We start from the raw sequence: 17,537 nt of genomic DNA on the forward strand, positions 1-17,537 counted from the left end.
TATTCGCTACCCTTATACTTTTTAGATTGCTCGCTTGCGGCTTCCCGGGGAGGATAGATTACCCCAGACGAAAACCAGGACACGCGAGCGCGCCGCTATGCGCCACAACCACACTCGGATGCGGACTCGATATCACAGTAATATCAGATTCTTCGCTTGTGGCCGGAAACATGAGCAATCAAAGATCTTGGAAGCTACATGGTGCGCAGCGTGTGTGTGACCATTGAGCAACAAGCTATGCTTCGCCATAGTGACTATGCCCGTTGTTGCTACAAAGCCCTAGGCAATGACTTGTAGTCATCTAACAGTACTATACGAGGCTTGTTTTACCTGATACGATCGGTCAATATGCTCCGTCTCTAATCGGGAATACCATGAGACACCATACTGACTATCAAGTCCTTTGAAGCCATATAAGAGTAGGTAGATACAAGTGCAACAGATCAGCATCAAAGCAACAACATTCGCTACCATTCTCTAACTTCCTCGACGATGTACGCATCTGCACTCCTCCTCGGCGCCGTTGCTGTCCTTCTCGACACAGCATCTGCCCACGGCTTCGTCAAAGGTGTCAATGTAAAAGGCACCTTCACCAACGGCTCCGACCCCGTGTGGTACTACTTCTCGAAAGATAGCCGCCCCCAGACCGCAGGCTGGGATGCATTGAACCAAGACATCGGTTTCGTCGAGCCCGCGTCCGTTGGCACAGCGGACGTCAACTGCCACAAGAGTGCCACTGCGGGACGTCTCTACGCTAACGTCAACCCGGGAGACACCATTGAGTTCGAGTGGAACACCTGGCCCGATAGTCACAAGGGGCCGATTATCAACTACATTGCGCCTTGCAACGGTAAGTCAGCTACATGAACCAGTACAGCATGTACTTTTACTAATCACTTCTTTCCTACAGGCGACTGTACTACTCTGACCCCCAGTGCTCTGCGCTGGTCCAAGATCTCTCAATCTGCCATCGTCAGCCCAGGAACTTGGGTTACAGACTCGCTCATCAAGAACAAGTTCAAGGTATCTACCGTTCTTCCCGCCAAACTTGCTCCTGGCAACTACGTTATCCGTCATGAGATCATTGCTCTCCACGGTGGGCAGAACGTGAATGGCGCTCAGCTGTACCCTCAGTGTAAGTTCCTTCATCTTTCAGGCTGCTATCGGTGTAAGAAGATCACATGCTGAGTATTGTTATAGGCTTGAACCTCAAGGTCGGTGGTAGCGGCTCGGTCGCACCGACGGCTGGCGTTCCCGGTACTAGTTTGTACACGAAGGACATGCCTGGTATCGTGTTCAACATCTACACCAACCCTACGACTTACACTTTCCCTGGTCCGGCGCTGTGGACTGCTGCTAACTAGGCGCTGTTTCAGAGCTCTGTGCTCAAATGGAGAGGATTGAAGGGCTAGGGGCTCTTGGGCCTTGGTTGTAAACTGGCGACTGACAATGTCAACTGCGGGCGGGTGGTGAACGAATTCTCTTCGTGTTTATACTTGGTTGTCTTGATATGTAAATAACCCCAACATTCTTTTATCGGATTGGACCCCGAATTGCAGACGATCTTCAGAGAGCTCCGTTCAGTGCCTTGTGTAGGCCTCATGAGTGAGACTCGTGAATGTAGCTCGTTCAGCAGATGACGGCTGAGCAATTTGTCCGTTTGCACGAGCTCCGTGAAGTTTTGTAGAGGTATATTGCAAGCCTAGCTCGATGCCTAGAATTGAAACAGTAACACTAGGAGGACTGATCAGCCAACCATGGGTGAAAAACGCCAGACTCCTCATTTCCCTTTTGAACAATACACTCGACACACGGTCGATCACCTTCTTCTCCACTTGTCGCATTGCTCTCACTTCTTGACTGTCTTAGCAGCCTTGCCAACAACCTTGACCAGCTCTCCGTATGCCTCGGTGAACTCCTCGTCGCCCTCGCCGGCCTTCTTGCCCATCCTGTCCTTGCCAATCATGACCACACTGGTGGGTCGCTTTGTTGCGCTTGCCTCGCCGAGCTGCGCGCGGCTCTTAATGTAGATGTACGGTACGTTGTGGTCTTCGCAGAGAACGGGGATATGCGCAATGACGTCCATGGGCGAGATATCGGCGGCAATGACAACGATGGCGCTGGGGTCGTCGAGGGAGGATCCGGCGCCTGAAGCAGCGGACTTGCGCAGCGCTTTTACGACTTCCTTCACACCGCGGCGGAGGGTCTTGGACTTGGCGGCTGTAGCAGGATGAAAGTCAGTCTTGTTCTTTCAAGTGCGCCAACAAGCTGACACATATGAAGTGGGAAACATACACTTCTTGACGGTCTTGAGGATCTTCTTGACCTCCTTGTCGTTGTCTGCGAGAGGGAAGGCAAAGGGAACGAGCGCGCCGCGCGGCTCATCACCGTCCACGACGTTGACCATTGAGACTTCTGGCTCCTTCTCGAGCTCAGCCTCGAGCGCGTCTACCATCTCGACATCGCCCTTGACCTTCTTCTCCTTCTTGTCCTTTTTGCTCTTGGACACGCCGTCTGTCTCTGCGCGCTTTTCCTTCTTTTCCTTCTTGTCCTTCTTGTCCTTCTTCAGCCTCTTCTCTTCGATATCTTTCGACATTGTGTGGATAAGCGACTGTAGGTTTTGGGTAGGAATTAGAAATGCGAAGATGTGGTGGCTGGTAATGCGTCGTGCTGAAGTCGGTTTTCGCGAAATTTTGGAGCTTCATCGCGCTAGCGGTGGTCTGTGCAACATGGACTAGTGGCTTTTCCATTCGCGCGCAGTGCGCATGTAGGTATCATCATACTTCACCAAGAATGCATGAAGCTCGTCAGATTCTTTATCATGCGAAACACTCTCGGGTCGTAGTTTTGTCAATGACAATACCGTTTCTTGTGTCAGCTTGTTACGTAGCTAACCGCATCACTCTCTCCCTTGCTCAACTTCGCAAAGAACACGATCATCACAGCAAGGCATAGATTAATTTGCGTTCAAGTCATGATGGCATAAGAAGACGTATTCATACAGTACTATTTGAGACCGATTTACACCTTCACCTCATATCCACTACCGTAATATCTCCCATCTCCGTCACCGCGAAGTCGAATCATGACATACTATGGTATATGTAAAGAAAGAGCCCAATGCCACCAAGGAAAGGCATTACCGAAGTACAGGCAAAAGGAAATAGATATTAGCAAGAATGCAACAAAGGCAGCGCTAGTAGCAGAACCGAAGTGAAGCAATAACGCACCTAGGGCCAGCCTTCAATAGTCCAGGAATGCCGATGGGTATGAGCGAGGGAGAGGTATTAGAAGAATGCCAAATGAGTAGAGCATGAGCTCGAGAGTGTAGGAATCTGGACCAGACCCGCCCTGTGCGCCGTATTACCCCGATCTTGAAAAATATGAAAATGAAATGAAATGAAATAAACCATAGACCGATGCTGGGGACGCCAAACTCCTTGCCATGCTCCCAAGTGCAAGGAGAGGACGAAATATAGGAAGAAATCCACAGTCTGTAAAAGCAACGCGAGATGGAAACAAGATCGTGGAAGATCGCGGCCACCTTCGGAAGCTGTCTCTCGCTTAGTAGGCCATCTGCATCTCGAGCACTTGGACACCACCAGCAGCCATTGATGGCGTGGCGGATCCAGATCGAGACGACATGGCATCTTCGTAGCCAACAAGTGCTTGCGAATGTAGCTTAAAAGCTTCGCCCATGAGTTTGGTGATACTAAATATCGTTAGTGCCAGGTTACTGAAAGATAGATAAGCATTTACATACCCCCAGACGACGACCTCGTCGATCATGCTGCCCCATAGTCGCGCGACAGTGGAGCTCAGCTTTGCACCGTAGACATCCACAGAGTCGTCGTCAAACAAGTTGCGCAGCTTGTTGTACATGGCTAGCTCCTCCTCGGTAGCTGGCTCTTCGTCGTGCTCCAGGCGGTAGAGCCACAGCGTTAGGATGACCATCAGATCCATACCGGTAAGTGGATGCTCGATGCTCCAGTTGGTAGCGGAAGTTCGAGCAACCCAGCGTATGCCTTGTACAGCAGCGACCTCGATGCAATCGAAGCATTCCTGGATGACCTTGATCATCTCTGGTGAACGCTGGACCTTGTCGCGGGCATTCGTCATGGCAGCAGCTACTTCGTAGGAGTCGTGATAGCGGAGAGCTTCCTGGATGGATTTGAGATCGACCACGAGTCGGGCCCTGGTATTCCTGTAGAGCGCCATGGCATTGAAAATGAGGGGATGTCCCTTGTGTGGAGCGCTCAGTTGGACAACGACCGTCTCAGGCTCGCAGAGCTCAAGCGACTTCTCCCATGTTTCCAGGGCCAGGCGAAGCTTGTACTCGGTGACTACGTCTTGGAGAGCTTCAGGGCTACGCTTGTGGTACCATACTTCGAGGAACAATGCGTTGATCATGACGCGTGTGGCGAAAGCACTGTAACGAGCAGTCTCGCCTTGGAACAGATTGTCATGCGCTTGGCGGAACGTGATGATCCTAGAGGCACTCAGACTCTCGCGCCAGGCTTCGTCATCTGAAACCTCCATGGTCCAGAGCGACTCTGAAGAAGGCAGCTCCAAGGTGTCGAACTCATTGAAACCCATTGCAGGAGTATGGTTGTAGGTGAGCGTCAGTAGGCCGAAGAAGATGTAGACTGCATAGTAGGTCCGTCGGCATTGCTCGTCGACGACCCATTCTTCGTGGTTTGGCTGAGCGCCATCACGGGCATCAGATCGGAGCTTGAGCTCGTATCGGTTTCCAGCGACCATCTACGATGTGTTAGTGGCGATTGTGAGCAAGACACACATGAACGTACGTTGGCAAGAAGACTCTTAATCGAGCAAGCCCACTCAAGGCCCTTCGGATCACCACTCCAGCTAGAGAAAATCATGTTGAGCAGGGTGCTCTGCATCGTCCACAAGGGGCATTTGCGGGAACTGAAGTTTTCCTTGTTCTGGAGGAACTGGTTGACTAGGACCTTTGATCCGATGTGCAGCATATAGGCTTGGTCTTGGTCAAAGATGTACAGAGCACCTATCGATAGCACAGCAAGCAATAGCGGGGCAGACACCTCGGTGGGGTTGAAGGTGGCGGGGTGCAAGAAAGGCAGATGGTGGTGGAACAGATCGAAGTACGTCTTCAACAGGCGGTTCAGCGTGTTCAGACTGGGCAAGTGGAACGTCTCCAAGAGGGAGTTTTCACTGTCGTACTGCTTGATGTTCTCGTAAATCCTTGCACACTGCTCTTCAGAGTCCAGCTGAGGGGCACGAGTCATCATCAGAGCCTGATTGGGACCGGGCGACTTGCGGTAGTCGACTGGTGATACGGGTCCCATCATGGAGGGGTAGGGCGATAGGGCACCCGGAGTACCCAATCCATTGCCGCCGTTCATTGCTGAAAAGGTAGGCGCGAGGCTGTCGCTGCCAGACATGGTGCGCTCCATCAGGGGTGGAAGCTGGTGGGGGTGCGAACCGAGCGCGCTGGCGCTGTTGAAAGCTGAGTGGGTGTTGGGCGACGACTTGGGCTCGGATTGAGGCACCATTGAGTCTCGCCACGGCATCTGCGGAAGCATGTTCTGGCCAGGGGCAGTGTATGGGATGACAGGCTCCATCATCGATGGGCCCGTGGGCGAGATGACGGGCTCGTTGTGCTCGGGGATCATCTCGGGTTCTTGGCTCGCCATTGCCTTGTGGTGGAAGTCGGTCATCAACATGGCCGCCGCGTTGAGGTCCTCATCCTCGTGCATCGCATCGTTCTCGGCTTCGATGCGCTCGAGTGTCGTCGCGCTCTCGGCCGTGGCTTGTTTCTGTTCGGCTGCCTTGGTGTTCGTCCGGCGCTTCTGCTCGCTGGGGAGGGGCGCGCCACCATCCTTCGCGTGAACGGTGCGGTCGTGTCGTAGGAGGAGATCGCGACGTACGAATGTCGAGCGACACCTAAAATTGAAGTCAGCGCATTTCCCATAATGCGTGTGTAGGGTAACATACTTGGCGCATTTAAACGGTCTCTCTTTGGTGTCTACATGTCGTCGCAAACGTCAGTTTCAATCTTTCCAACAAACGCGGGGCAGGTAGCAACAACAGTACGCGCGGGGCGAACGCGTAAACAGCTACCCCGCTCGGCGAAGCTCCATCGCGACGGAAAAGACAGGAGTTTTGACGTACGTGAGCGTTCATGTCGCGATCGATGTTCGCTACGGCTGAAAGCGCGGTTGCAAAACTGGCCTGGACGGAGGTCAGTGGATGTTCTCACGTAGCGTTCGTACAGGGTGCTGCCGACATTTGTATTTTTTTTCGGGCGCGCCTGTCTTGCGCACGGCGGGCGAAGAGTTTGATGCCATCTCAATGGATGGAACGGGGTGTTAGAGCGGTGGGTGTGATGGGCGGTTGGAATCGCTGTGCGCCTCGTTACATCCCGCGTAAAAGCTGCGAAGGAATGCCGGTGAGAGAAAAGAGAGGAAGTCGTAGGCGTCAGCACCGGATGGCTACGCGTGCGACGATGGAACAATAATGGCTATTGTTGTAGGCGAGATGAGGGGAAGGGGGTTGACTTCAAGAGAGACATCAGAACCTTGGAAAGGCGAGTGCGAGGGGCTCTAGGGCTCGGCCGCTGCGGCGCACAAGCCTTCAAGCCAGCACCATACATATTCCGCCATCCTTGCTTGCGGGAACGAACGCTAGTGTATCTAACGCGACTTGCCCAGTGTCTAACATCTATTAATTGCGATGCTTTTGCTGGCTCTGCTATGTGTTTGTATAGCTGGGAGCTTGTAAGTTGGTTAACAGTGGCAGGCACCCCGCTACCACCCAATGTTCTCTTGACTATCACACACCGAGGCCATCAACAACCTCTGCTACTACAATAATCATCACGAACTCTTACATCCCGGGGTAACCCTAACCATTATGCTTCTGGGCCCAGATGTGCGACATGGCAACCGCCTGTCCAATGGTTCTCCCACAAGAGCCTCAACGAGCGTGTTTCGCCGTACCACCCGCTGTCAGTCTCTGGCCAGCAGACAAAGTGGCGGTAAGAACAAGGTCGAGTACACTCTTGGAGGAGTAGTGGGCCGCCAGTTATCAGATGCAGGCCATGCAGATAGTGGCTCACCGCCTCACTTCCCACCTAGGGACGCCTGCGCCAGTTCTTTGCAACAGCTTTCAATACCAAACAATCCGTCGCCCCTCCCTCCAGGGCGGCTGGTCTGTGTTGCACGATGACGAAGGGCGCGGGAAAAGGGGTTGCAGAGGGGTAATCACCTTCACAACATGACGCCCAGGATACTTGCAAGTCGTGCCACGAGTAATTTCAAGACGATCGTCGGCTGCCCTCTGGAACTCTATCCATACTTTCGGGCCAGGATCCCGTTCCCCGGACCCACACTGGCATTTAGTCAGGTCCACACCTGCAGTAGACTGCCACAGCTTGCAGAGCTCACACGAACATTCAACGCCGCGAACACGGTGCTTCTTGCGTGTGTCGACAGACACACCGATTCCACCGACCCGTCTGGCCGAGGTCTTTCGGCTCGGGACAACACCTACACACGATCGAGCTTCCCGTCAGCAGGAAGTGGCAGAGCCCGCTAAATTATGCCCCGCTTGTCTTCGTTCAATCGGGGGAGCGCGTATAATCCTGGACCTTATAGCGTCGGTCGCGGCCTGGCAAACGCTCTTGCTACCATGACAACTTTTTACCCTCACCGTTCCTGAACACAAGCCACCGCTACACATGCCTTCTACAACCCCTCTAACGGCCCCTCATTGACCACTGTATCAGCGAGGGGCTTTACTTTTCACTGAAACCCCCCGCGCTAGCACGCTTGCCGTAATGCTTTAGAAGCAGATGGTGGTTTCAAGTGGCACTGGATGGCCCTTCCGCGCGCTCACGGACGCGGCAGGGCCGTACTCATCCGCCTACGCCGTCAGGTAATTTCATTTTGATCGAGGCAAACATCTAGCTCATTTCAGTGAAGACGAATGGTGGCTGCAAATTCAAGCCGGTATATTGACGTGCCATCATGCCCAGTCCCATGTGAAAGGTACGCCCTTTCGGCCCTGCAGGACGCAGCGAGTCTCCCATTGGGTTCAACGGATGCATCGATGACATCTGAACGGCATGTCGCTGCAGCCCCCCACGTGCAGCGCGGCAGCTATCGCATCCTGTTCCTCGTTTGAGCTTCTTCTACAACTGCAACTCTTCATTTCTCAACAATGCCCATGTCTCGGGAACAGCAAAGATCTTGATCAATTCATGGCTGATCCTCCGGCCCACCAGCCAGTGTCGCAGAACCCAGGAATGCCTTTTCCGCTTCCACGCGACAAACCAAGCAAGTTTGAGACTGGTATCGGCCACTAAGATCCGCAATAATCATTCCGAGCTTCCATCACACCTTCCACGATGAGATGCGCGTGTCAGTCACCGCTCTCACCCAGATGGCCGAAAGGGCCGCGGAACACAGCGCCGGCTGCAGTGATATAGGCATGCTTTTGTAGTATCACGATGTAGCATTGCGGCGCCTCAGCCACTGCCTGCTGTCCTCAAGATTTGAAGCCTCATACAAGTAGCAGCACAAACAAGCAAAGGTCCCCCGCTGAGTTGTGGGGCATCGAGTAGCATCCCGTGCAAACGAAATGCGTAGGCACGGTAGATGCAAAATGTTACAGGTGGTGCAAGATAGACGGTCGCACAATGCTCGATGCGCCGGCATCCGCCCGCAACGGGAGGGAAGTCCTCGCTATCCTGGAGGACCACGTTTCATAGCGCAGAAGCCCGAGAATATGTAACGAGTCAGGCAGTGTTCTAGATGACAACTGACTGAAAGTCGACCGTCCCCGCTGCATCGCCAGGCTCTGCGGCGTCAATAGCTGTTGCGTACCACAATGAGGGCCCGGTGGGGCCATATTATCAATGGCATATGTATAGCATGCATGGTCGGTGTAGACAGCCACGACAGCCTCGTTGACAGCTGCGGCGTGGTTCATTGAGATGTGCCCGCTCGGGATCGTCGCTTACCATCTGGCTACACTGAGTACATGCACAAACGGCTGCAGGTCGGCAGGGCAGGTAGATGTGCATGAGAGAGCAATATGTAGCATGTTGGCGGATCCCGAGAATGATCCTACTGAGGGACGGGTCCGGGTCTTCTTGACACATTGTTAGCTGCTTTTATCCCCAGCGCAACACGTGACGTTTGGCACAGCAGCGTCCCCTCTAGAGGGTCCACCGCTCACGACGCACACCTGGTGTTGCGTTTCTTTCGCTCGAACTCATTCTTCTGCCCAACCATAATCATACGAGAGAGCTTGCTACGAGGCTGGATTCGCGTCGGCTCAGCTAAGCGCGAACGTCAAGCTCCTCATTGCCTGGTCCCGCCTCTCCAATCAAGCAACTCCCCGGCCATAAGACAGTCGGCCCACATTGCGACCGCGTCTACTTTAACCCTGGGTCGCAGCAGAGGGGTATTCGCGCCCGTGAGGACTGTTGTTGTTTCCTCCACGCACACGCCGGTCGCGCCTTCTACACTCTACAGCGAACCTGCCTATTCGGGGCTTCCACCATGTCCTTCAGCGGCACCACGGACGCGGGCGGCATGTATGTGCGCGCCCTGTATGACTACCAGGCAGACGACCGCACATCTCTCAGCTTCCGGACGGGCGACATAATACAGGTTATTACCCAGCTCGAGAGCGGCTGGTGGGACGGAGTCATTCACGGTGTCCGCGGCTGGTTCCCGAGCAACTACTGCGCCGTCGTGCAGCGCCCGAGCGAGGACATCGAGAGCGACAGAGACGGCATTGACGCCGACGACGACCATGAAACGCGGTCGACGGGCGGCGGCGAGTTCGACACGTCGGACGGGGAGTCGCTGAGCGGCGGGAACGACACCATCCTGCCCCTCGAGCGCAATAATGTGCCGCACAACAAAGAGGAGGAGGCTGCGTTCTGGATCCCCCAGGCGACGCCAGACGGCATGCTGTTCTACTTCAACACCCTGACCGGCGTCAGCACAATGGAGCTGCCCCTCGAGTCGCCTTCCGCGAACGAGAGCGGCCCACGCAACCGCACCGATGTCTTCATACCCGACATGTCGCGACCGCCAGCTGAGCTGCTCGCGTCAGGCTCCGGGTACCACATGGAGGACACAGACGACGAGACGTCAGCGTCCGACTTGGAAGGCCCCGGCATGAAGGGCTCATTCCGCTCGCGCGTAAGTTTTGCGCTACTCTACGTGGAGCGAGTACTGACACTGTACCACAGCACAGGCAGCGCTTGTCCGATGGCCTCTCATCGGCAACCTCGATGGAGTCAATGAACGCGGGCTACCCTGGCAGGTCCTACGACCAAAGCGGCATGAGCTTCGCAGCTTCTTCCACCATGCCTCCCACCGGCACCACAGCCACCTCCTTTGCGAACAGCCCAGCTCTAAGCGGGTCGAACGGCACCACCACACAGACGCGCAAGTTCTACGACGACGTGAGCCCGGTTCCTCTCACCTGGAATAGAATGGTGGAGGACATGCGCCGTGCCATAGAGCGCTACAAGCAGGCTATCAACAATAGCGACAGGTCTGAGTTTGTGAAGCGCGCCGAGGACATTTCGGACCACCTGCGGTTACTGCTCGCTGCTGGTTCAGGGACGACGGACAACCACTCCGGCAACCCCTCTATCATATCTACAAATAAGGCCTTGTACCCTCACTTCCGCGAGACCATGTCGCGATTCTCCAAGTTGGTGCTGTCTTCGCATATCGCTGCCTCCGACTTTCCTCCCCCCGATTCCTATTCCAAGTGTCTGAAAGAAGCAGAGGGCGTCCTCAACGGAGTCTTTGGTTTTGTCGAAGTAGCACGCCAGCAGCGCGGAGAGGAAATTCCCCGTCTTGTGCCTGGATTCGTAGTGGGCAACAACACCGGAGGCAGCTGGCAAAATAACGGAACTGACACCCATGATTCCAACACTTCCATGTACTCTGATCAGGACGACTATGAACCCTCCGTTGAACCAACTCTCAAGCTTGACTCGCGCGTATTGGAGAGACTGCAGGATGTTAAGCGCTTGATCGTTTCCAGTCTCCGACGATTGGATGAGCAACTGATGGTCCGAGACCCAGTTATATCACATCGGAAACACCAAGCGATAGGTGATCACGTATGCAGTGCCGCAGGAAAGGTGTTGGAGGCGTGCCGACCCTGGATCTCGACCATTGAACAGATCAACCTCGCTTCTCTCGACCCAGATGCTCACGGACAACAACTCAGCGAATTCAGTGTTCAGAAACAAAAGGCATACGACGTCGTATCTGAACTTGTGATTGCGTGCCAAGGAGTAGCAGCACCCTTGGGAGACGAGTGGGCGGAACTACGTGGTGATTCACTTGAGGACCGCATCAATGCGGTGCGAGCAGTTGTCCGAGATCTTGAGTCGACATGCACCCAGCAATACGGCCTGCTGCAACAACTTTCCGATACAGTTCCCCTGTCCGACATCGTGAGCCGTGCAGACCCAAGGAGAAACACCGATAGCGAGCTACCAAACCATACCCGAGGACCATCTGGACAAGAGAGACCTTTGCTTGGCAACATTCCCAAGGCAGACACGTACAGTGCAGGGACACCTCTTGGTGTCGACGAGGGCAAGATCGAGCCAGTACGATCAGCCAACAGCAACAAGAAGCTCAAGGACTTCTTCGGTGAAGTTCCTGTTATCCCACAGCAGGCGATCGAAGAAACCCCCGAGTACTTGAAGCTCGACCATGAGGGCGAAATCTCTTACGATCACAAATCCGCACCGCCACAGCTGAAGGGTGGTACTTTGGCTGGTCTTGTCGAGCAACTGACGCGTCACGACCGTCTCGATCCAGCATTCAACAACACCTTCCTACTTACGTATCGATCATTTACCACGGCTTCTGAGCTATTCGAGATGCTGGTCAAACGATGGAGCATACAACCACCCCATGGACTGGCCAAGGAGGACTATCAACACTGGGTAGACAAGAAACAAAAGCCAATCCGGTTCCGAGTGGTCAATATTCTTAAGAGTTGGTTCGACAATTACTGGATGGAAGGCAATGACGAGGAGGCGCGCATTCTGATCCAGCGGGTGTACAATTTTGCGAAGGACCATGTTGCTACAACAAGCACCCCTGGAGCGGCACCACTGATGACATCGGTGGAGCAAAGGTCTCGAGGACCAGATATGCCCACAAAGCGCTTGGTCCTCACTTTGAGTGCGCAAACGCCGCAGCCTATTCTGCCCAAACACATGAAGAAGCTCAAGTTCCTGGACATTGACGCGACGGAGTTTGCTCGACAACTCACGATCATCGAATCAAGACTATACGGAAAGATTCGCCCAACAGAGTGCTTGAACAAGACATGGCAGAAGAAGCTTGCCCCCGGTGAACCTGACCCGGCCGCAAACGTCAAGGCTCTTATCCTTCACTCTAACCAGTTGACGAACTGGGTCGCACAGATGATTCTTACACAACAAGACGTCAAGCGCAGAGTGATCGTCATCAAGCACTTTGTCAATGTCGCAGATGTAAGTCAACGAACGCGTGCATGCGACATCCATTACTAACACAAACTAGAAATGCAGGCAACTGAACAACTTTTCTACACTAACCTCGATCATCTCAGCGTTAGGAACAGCACCTATTCACCGCTTGAACAGGACCTGGAGCGCCGTCAACCAGCGCTCTATGGCAACCCTGGAAAGCATGCGCAAGCTCATGGGTAGCACCAAGAATTTTGCGGAGTACCGAGATACGCTCCATCGAGCGAATCCTCCCTGTATTCCCTTTTTTGGTATGTATTACCCCAGCAGCATCCCTGCATGAACCAGCTAACCCATGTGGCCAGGTGTCTATCTCACCGACTTGACCTTTATCGAGGATGGTATTCCATCGCTGATCAAGCGCACAAACCTCATCAACTTCGCAAAGCGCGCCAAAACGGCCGAAGTGATCCGCGACATCCAGCAATACCAAAACGTGCCCTACCCACTACAGCCCGTGCCCGAGCTGCAAGACTACATCCTCACCAACATGCAGTCTGCAGGCGACGTGCACGAGATGTACGAGATGAGTTTGAGCGTCGAGCCAAGAGAACGCGAGGACGAAAAGATTGCAAGGTACACTACCTATTTCTCCTTTGATCGTTCCAAAACTGGGCTAGAAGGATAGAGAGAAAAAACTCAAATCGAACCCCCGCTTCAAGAGGAGGACACAGCGACAAAGCGGGGATGTGAATGCGTCTTTTGGAGAGAAGATGGGGCTAACGGCGTTTTAGGCTTCTCTCCGAGAGTGGATTCTTGTGATGAGATTGTGACAGATGACGATGATACCCCCCGCACGAAACACTAGCATTGTTGTTTCTCATAGGAATCTTTGGAGTATTTTGGTTGTTTTTTGATATTCGGCGTTTGCTTTTCGGTTTTACCCACCCCCCTAACGATGGAATGAAACGAGTTGGGCTTTTGATCTTCACCTTGGTTACTACTGGCGCAGAGCGGAACGCTTCACGCGGGTGCGTATAATTTCCTCCCTCTCTCTCGGGTCTCGCAAGAACCGGTAAGCTCCGCTCATGGGACGGGATATTACGATGGGCGCTTGCGGTTGGGAAAATCTTTCTTGTTCCATAGGTAGCGGAACGGCATGTCTTTTTGTCGCTGGCGCGCATCTACAGTTCGTAGCTAATTCACACGCGATTACGATTTCTATATTCACTGTCTGCAACCCATTGTGGCGAAGACGTCTAGTATCATGACCCAGGTCTCGTATGAAGCATATTCCTGGACGCTTTCTCGTGTTGTAGCTTGTTCGTTAGTCTAGGGCTCGTGTCTGTTTATTGGACGAGCGGCAAAGGTTGCTCGGCGTTTCTTTCCACCTCGTATCGCCGTCGACCCTGACTCTGACTTTGCTAGGGTGCCGATCTAACGGAGCGACTCAGACGTGAAAGTGACGGTGAACAAAACACCAGTTCACGATAGGGCTGTCAGGTGGGGATCTTCACTTGTGCCGCGATGAGTTGTTCATTTGTTTAGTTGTGCGTGCGATGGGATCCATTAGATGAAGAGGCATTCTCCGTCGCTGCTGCACGGTGTCTCACCTTGAACTTTACTCTATACTTTCTACCGGCGTGTGAAGGAATGAAAGCAACTCGCCCTAGCTTCAAGACCTCAGTCTGGGCTTGTGTGTTGCCTGGGAGAATACTGAGAGAGTCCGCATCATCTAATCGTCGGCGCGGATAGCGCACATCGCAGACACGCGTGGATGAGCACTAGCACTTTACGATGCAACGCAAACTTTGCACCCCAGTGCAAACATGTCAGGCCGCTTTAGTGCTCGCGGATGGAGACTCTCGTGTCCCTCATCGGAAGATCGCCTGTCGCGGAAATTTCAGATTCCGCGCAGGAATGTTGTCCATCCGACGTGACCATCGTGACTCTGATCCAGAGCTAAGGAACGCTGCTTCCTAATGCGCACCCACTGCAACGGTCAGCGCAACATGGTACCGGGTAGACATGTCGGAGGTGAGGCAGGCGCTACAGTAACCTCACCCCCGCAACGATCACCGAGGCGCCCAGCGACGGCCTCATGGAATGATTGCCCCAGACTTCCATCCTTCCATGGCATGCGCAGCCGCCATGAGAATTCGGCAGGAGCGTGCCGTCTTAGATATGACCCAATGCGGTCGTTGCCGAGTGACGCCGGACGAGGATCACCCTCACATCAAATCTGAGGGAGATTACTGACCAGGGAAAGTGGCCAAAAGAACGACAGCCGTTGTGGTAGCATACCCCAGCTTTTGTGTTTCTGGCCTGTCAGAAGACGTGGGCGCACGGAGCAGTGTGCAGCCAACAAGGCTTATGACATAATGCCGAGGTGGACAATGTGTCGCCAGGACTTGGGATTGTGCGAAGAAGGTGACAAGAGCTTGGGCGGGTTGCTGATGTTGCTGGGCCTTGGTGTTGTGGGTTGTGGGATCCGAGGTCTGCCGGAATGGGGAATAGGGGTGTTGCGTTGCTTCGGCGCCTATCACTTCGGGTGACCAACAATAAACAAAATCAGATGCACATCTTCACGAGTATGAATGGGCCCTGTTTTTCGTTATGGATAAGTCGCGCGTGCGCATCGTCATGGCACCTCGTCAAGCAGAAGGTTGAGATTGTAATCATCGATGCGGCCAGAGCGTCGTACCCCCTGCTGCTCGCTTGATAGCGATGGGTAATTTCTTGCTGCACTCGCAGGCATTGCGTTACCCTGTAATCAGGCGTGCACAGCAACGGCGCGGCAGGGGCGTTTTCTCTGGTCTGCCATACGCTCGCTTTTCCCCGAGGCTGTCACTAAGAGCGGAAAAGACTTGAAAGGATGCAGAGGATGCATGGCGCTCGTGAGCTGTTACTCGTCTAGGACGGCTGCAGTGGGGGTGCCTTGTCTCTAAAAACTGGAATAGGAGTTTTGCGACGCACGTAGCAAAGCATCCAGGAGGCATTGCGACTATGCCAGCCCGGATATAATCACAAGATGTGCTGCTGGGTGCGATCTCGATGGTGAATGGACAGAAACAGGGCAGTGGCCAATCAAGGAGGGCGAGGTAGTGCGACGGCTGTGGTGAACGCTGGCCAGTCGATGGGCTCTGTGGCTCCGAGAGCCTGAGGGGTTCGAGGGATGGTGCATGTGTTATCGCGCCTCCCAGCGTGGGTGACAGCAGCGTTGACAGACGGGCACGGAGGAGGCGCGAATGGAGTCGCGCGGAGGTCGTCCTGTCTTCTCACCAGCCGCCTCCAGCGTTCATCGTAGTTCTCCCAGTCAGCCACCACGTCCCAGCCATAGCGACCAGCTGACCAAAGCCGGTTCCTGCATACGATACGCCGCAGCTATTGACACTCCGCGCTGGAGCAGCAGCTTAGACGTGCGCTACGTCTCTTAGCCCGGACTTGGACATTCCTGGCGGCCCACAAAGTTACCTCGTACACGTTATTTCGGTGGCATTAACGGGCGATCCCTGAGGAAAATAGCGGAGGTGCCCAGACCCCAAGGGCGACGTGAGTGGTTCCTGCGTCCGTAATTGCGCTGCTTTGGGCGTGCGTGCCGGACTTTGCCTTTCTGCACCAGAGGGCCCAGCAGTTCATCATCGGCCACTGCGCTGCCAAACATCAGCCGTCCGACCTCTTTTACTTTTGGCCGGCTGCACATCAACCACCCGACTCCCGCCTCGCACGCTCTTTACCACTTTTCTTTTCCGCCGTCGCAAAGGGTCTACCTTTACAGTCACTCGCTTCTAATCTAATCTTCTCAACATGTTGTCCCGCAGTACTTGGGGCGCGACGTCCTCGTTACTACTACTCGCTTTGTCCCGCTTCTGTAAGTCGGCTCCTCGCTTGCGACTCCCAATGTGAACTCGTGCTGACCGGTGAACCTCATTCAGCCAACGCTGCCTGCGAATGCGGCTACTCCGTTAACAGTACAAGCGACTCCAACTATGCCGTCTTTACCGAGCTCATGGAAAATGACTTCTTACATACTTCGACCGACGACTTGAAAGAGGTTGGCTGGCAGCCGCAGGAATACAATGTTACTTCGACGAACGCTAGAGGGCCTTTTGGAAAGAGTATGGAGTTGACCAACATTGTCACAAACCCGTTCAAGAAAGGCTGGTCGGGCGATGCGGACCATGGCGGTGATGCCGGACTAGAGTTGTGGGTACGCGGTGACCATCAAGATGGTCTCGTTAGCGGTGCCGAGCTTGTCACGATGCGCAACGACTCTCTACTCGGAAGCTTTCGTGTCGGCATGAAACTGTCGAACTCCTCGGGAACTTGCGGCGCTTTCTTCTTCGTAAGATCCCACACCCTCTTCTTCAGTCTGAAACGCGACTAACAAGCACAGTACCACAACAACTCGCAAGAAATTGACATGGAATTCCTTTCTCACCAGTTCAACAACTCCCAAGGCGCCGTAAACCTCGTTCTCCAAAGCCCGGAATCCGTTACGCACGGCTACGCTGCTCAAGGAACAAACGGCTTCGAAGTCAAGGCTCTCCCTTTCCGTCCGGACGAACTGTTTCACGAGTACCGTTTCGACTGGACCCCTAACCGCGTCGCCTTTTACGTCGATGGTGTATTCCTCCACGAGATGACCGAGAACATTCCCACGGAGAGCGGCGGCATCTTCCTGAACCACTGGAGCAACGGTGACCCATCATGGTCTGCTGGACCCCCGGATCGCGACACCGTCATGACCATCTCGTACATGAAGTCATACTTCAACTCGACCGACACCGAGCGCTCACAAAACGACTACAAGAAGCGTTGCCCGACATATGACCCAGCCAAGGTCTGCGCTATTCCCAACCAGATGAGCCCACCGGATCAGAGCAAAGGACCCGAGGCAGCGAAGACCTACTTCTTCTCGCAAGATGGAGACGACATGACACCCGGTCAAACAACATACACCGGCAGCGCGACCAGCATATTCGGAGCGCAGTCATTATCGATCGTGGTCCCATTATTCGTCACACTTCTCAGCTTAACGCTGGCGTAA

General features: G+C 54.1%; 5 protein-coding genes across 5 annotated transcripts; 3 read left to right on the plus strand and 2 right to left on the minus strand.

The window, feature by feature from the left end:
* Positions 1 to 492: 492 nt before the first annotated feature.
* Positions 493 to 1,364, plus strand: J4E93_002204 (uncharacterized protein; the record flags this gene model as incomplete). Its single annotated transcript, XM_049340151.1, has 3 exons — positions 493 to 850; positions 911 to 1,135; positions 1,201 to 1,364. 3 exons carry the CDS (start codon positions 493 to 495, stop codon positions 1,362 to 1,364), a joined length of 747 nt encoding a protein of 248 aa, XP_049202473.1.
* A 485-nt stretch (positions 1,365 to 1,849) lies between these two features.
* On the minus strand, positions 1,850 to 2,596 carry J4E93_002205 (uncharacterized protein; the record flags this gene model as incomplete). Its single annotated transcript, XM_049340152.1, has 2 exons — positions 1,850 to 2,220; positions 2,296 to 2,596. 2 exons carry the CDS (start codon positions 2,594 to 2,596, stop codon positions 1,850 to 1,852), a joined length of 672 nt encoding a protein of 223 aa, XP_049202474.1.
* Positions 2,597 to 3,564: 968 nt separating this feature from the next.
* J4E93_002206 (uncharacterized protein) lies at positions 3,565 to 6,329 on the minus strand (the record flags this gene model as incomplete). The annotated part of the gene is made up of 6 exons (XM_049340153.1): positions 3,565 to 3,712; positions 3,764 to 4,761; positions 4,809 to 5,925; positions 5,977 to 5,996; positions 6,154 to 6,213; positions 6,306 to 6,329. The coding sequence occupies 6 exons, from the start codon at positions 6,327 to 6,329 to the stop codon at positions 3,565 to 3,567; spliced, it is 2,367 nt and encodes a 788-aa protein (XP_049202475.1).
* Positions 6,330 to 9,548: 3,219 nt separating this feature from the next.
* On the plus strand, positions 9,549 to 13,309 carry J4E93_002207 (uncharacterized protein; the record flags this gene model as incomplete). Its single annotated transcript, XM_049340154.1, has 5 exons — positions 9,549 to 10,199; positions 10,250 to 12,532; positions 12,582 to 12,798; positions 12,853 to 13,123; positions 13,282 to 13,309. The coding sequence occupies 5 exons, from the start codon at positions 9,549 to 9,551 to the stop codon at positions 13,307 to 13,309; spliced, it is 3,450 nt and encodes a 1,149-aa protein (XP_049202476.1).
* Positions 13,310 to 16,496: 3,187 nt separating this feature from the next.
* J4E93_002208 (uncharacterized protein) lies at positions 16,497 to 17,537 on the plus strand (the record flags this gene model as incomplete). The annotated part of the gene is made up of 2 exons (XM_049340155.1): positions 16,497 to 16,832; positions 16,884 to 17,537. The coding sequence occupies 2 exons, from the start codon at positions 16,497 to 16,499 to the stop codon at positions 17,535 to 17,537; spliced, it is 990 nt and encodes a 329-aa protein (XP_049202477.1).

Source organism: Alternaria ventricosa (genome assembly GCF_023758065.1).
Source record: "Alternaria ventricosa strain BMP 2768 chromosome Unknown scaffold_3, whole genome shotgun sequence".
NCBI lineage: Eukaryota > Fungi > Ascomycota > Dothideomycetes > Pleosporales > Pleosporaceae > Alternaria > Alternaria ventricosa.